At 41.3% G+C, this 3164-nt stretch overlaps 1 protein-coding gene across 1 annotated transcript; it reads right to left on the bottom strand.

The window, feature by feature from the left end:
- Window positions 1–584: 584 nt before the first annotated feature.
- On the bottom strand, window positions 585–1373 carry LOC105359038 (uncharacterized). Its single transcript, XM_011495514.1, has one exon. It carries the CDS (start codon window positions 1371–1373, stop codon window positions 585–587), a length of 789 nt encoding a protein of 262 aa, XP_011493816.1.
- Between the last annotated feature and the right edge of the window lie 1791 nt (window positions 1374–3164).

Here is a 3164-nt window from a genome sequence, read left to right as displayed (position 1 = left end):
GATTATGCACGCCTTCATCTCCACTTCCTTCCGAGTTCACTTCCGAATATGCTAATCAGAGAAGTGTCGGAAGTGGGGAGTTTTTGCTATTGGTCATCTCTTCTTAATTGCTTCTCCCTTCTCTGGGACTTGGCTAGATGAAGGGTCCTCTTGGGCGTGGTCAGTTTTGGAGGCGACCGACCAGATGTGACTGACACAGAAGGCAATGCAAGTATTGTCTTAATGAGTCTAAGCGGTTAATACAAGTTGTCGCACGTTCGGGAATTTTTGGTTGCAATGAATAAAGAAATGTTTTGTACTCGATATTTCATATATCGAGTGATATTCGTTCGGAATCTACTCAAGGGTTTTTCCCGGCAATAAACCCATTAGTTCCACTGCGCTGTAAAGCAAAGACACGTTTCACTGGAGTTTTCCAGATGTTTTATGACACTAGTGCGAAATAATTATGAGCAGAAAAGTTTTGAATCCTAATGTGAATTTTACGATGTCGCTTGCCAGATGTTTTATTGCATTTTAAGCGTTCTCACATTCTCAAATAGTAGTCCTAGAATTTTGCTAGTATTTTAGCTTAAGTTTACTGACTATTCAGGATTCAGTTGTGCCTTAATGGCGGTGATTACTTCTTCGTTCGTGGAGTGCCATTTTGCCAATAAGAATCCGCCTGCCATGCAGAGGTCCCTTAACTGTGTCGCTGTTTCCACTAGCTGGCTTAGATTGTCCGCACCTCCAAAGATATCATCTACGTATCTTCCGTATTTAAGAGAAGGTATTGCGAGTGGGTAGTTGTCTCCTTCGTCCTGTATAAGTTGGAGGAGTGTTTGTACAGCTAAGAATGGGGGCGCTCTGGTCCCATATGTGACTGTTGTTAATTGGTATATTACTTCGTTGCCCTGTTCGTCCATCCACAGAATTCGCTGTAGGTCCCAATCGTCTTGGTGGACCAATATTTGTCTGTACATCTTTGTGATGTCTGTGGAAAATAAATACCGGTGTTTTCGTATCCAGATCGGTACATCTATAATGTCTGGATTTAGGTTGGCTCCCCTGTGCATTATATCATTTAGCGATAGTCCTGCTGATGAAGGGCTTGACCCATTAAATACCACTCGTAGTTTGGTAGTAGAGCTGCCTGGATTTAATACACCATGATACGGCAGATAGTACGTTTTGTTGTTGGACGGGTAGTTTTCAGGTAGCCTTCGCATATGATTCATTTTATCATACTCTGTCATGAATTTATTGTATAATTTTCGATAGTTGCCGTCTCTCATGAGCCGTCTTTGTAGGTGTAGTAGGCATTGATGGGCCACGTTGTATGATTCGCCGAGGGTTGCAGGCGATTCTCTTAGGGGAATTTTTACGATGTACATTCCTGTACCTGCGCGTGCCTGATTCTCTACACAGTGCTGTTCGCACTGCTGCTGATCTGGATTGGTTGACCTTCTAGACCCCTTGGTACTTCTTCTTGTATCCAGAATTTCATTAGTAGGTTTTGCAGGGTATCTTCTAGATCCTCTGTGATTATGGTCATTGATGTTGCAGTGTGAGAGTGATTGTCGACTGGTCCAATAATTACCCAGACGAACATGGATAATTGTGTTATAGGTAAAGATGGTAAAGACTTGATGATATTGGGTTTTATTACTTGTCCATACGAGTTTTTTGAGAATAACCTTTTTAATTCCTTGTTAGCTCCTGCAAATGTTGTACCACAATCTGAATACAACGTGTGGAGAATGCCTCAGCGAGATGTGAATCGCCGAAAAGTGGCTATGAAACCTTCAGTGGTGTAGTCGCTGACAGCTTTGAAATGAACAGCCGATGTAGCAAAGCATACAAAAACGCAAATCCATGCCTTCTGAGTCTTAGCGCCCTTGCCCTTCCAAGTTTTTATAGTCATGGGGCCAGCATAGTCAACACCGGTGTACGAAAATGGTCTGGATGGCGTTATTCTAGATAGTGGTAATTGGCCCATCAATTGTTGGGCTCGAATTCCCCTCTGCCGTGCGCATATGGGGCATCATAGAACATGAGATTTTACCGCTTGTTATCCTCCTATAATCCAATACTGTTGTCGAGTGTCCGCCAGCGTGAGTTGCGTGCTTCCATGAAGTGTTCTAACATGGGAATGAGCTATTAAGAGGTTAATAAATTGAGTGTGACGTGGTAGAATTGCTGGATGCCTTTGCTCGTATGTCAATGACGATTTCATTAATCTTCCTCCAACTCTAATGACTCCTTGTGAGTCAATGAATGCTGTTAGTTGATGAAAAACATGTGATTGTGGTAAACTCAGGTTTGATTTCATAGAATTAATCTCTTGAGAAAAATAGGTGGCTTGCGTTGCCTTTATCCAGAATATTTTTGAGCTTTCTAGAAAGAGGATGAGTAGATATCAGAATGAGAGATACATAACCTTTACTTTGGATAGACGTCTTTCTGCCAATTCCATAAATTTGAACAGCGGAGTGTTGTCGAATTAATTGCAGTCTTTTAATTAATTCTTCAACAACAAACGTGGTTTCTGATCCAGTATCAACTAATAGTCGAGCCTTTATCGTAGTTGTTGGTGCTGAATCTTTACTATTGCAGTGGCCAATGGTGTGGTAATCACTGGCTGTCTGACTATAAACCCTTCTAGTCAGATAGAGGACTTGTCCTTCTCCTTCTCATTTGCAATTATCAGTTGATTTCTGTGTAATATGGAGTGGTGTCGTCTATTGCACTTGTTGCAAAATATTTTACTTGTGCAGAAGCCCTTATGACCTTGTAAACAGTTAAAATATAGTTTGTTATTTTTTACAAATGTTCATCTGTTGTCGATTGATAACTCCTTGAAATGATTGCAGTCAAACAGGCGGTGTTTCTTCTTACAGTATTGACAGGTTTTGTTAGGTGGGGTTTTATTATTATCTTCCTGTGTCGTGGAGTGGAACGCCTTGATTTGTTGTCTCCCCTTGGGTCTTGACTTACTTTGAGGTTTTGTCTCTTTCACCTCAATCCAACAAGCATTTTCTAACGCTGTTACTTGGGCGGCAAAGTAAATTCTTAGTTGAGCATAAGGATACACTTTTGAATTACCTAACAATCTTCCCCATTCAGTTCGTGTTTGCTCATCCTTTTATTTTATGACTTGATGTACTCCAAGTGCTTCCCGTGGG

This window comes from Ceratosolen solmsi, unplaced genomic scaffold (assembly GCF_000503995.2).
Source record: "Ceratosolen solmsi marchali unplaced genomic scaffold, CerSol_1.0 scaffold1, whole genome shotgun sequence".
In the NCBI taxonomy this organism is placed as follows: Eukaryota; Metazoa; Arthropoda; class Insecta; order Hymenoptera; family Agaonidae; genus Ceratosolen; species Ceratosolen solmsi.
Note: the sequence above shows the minus strand (reverse complement) of the source record. Positions and strands in the feature narration are given on the sequence as shown.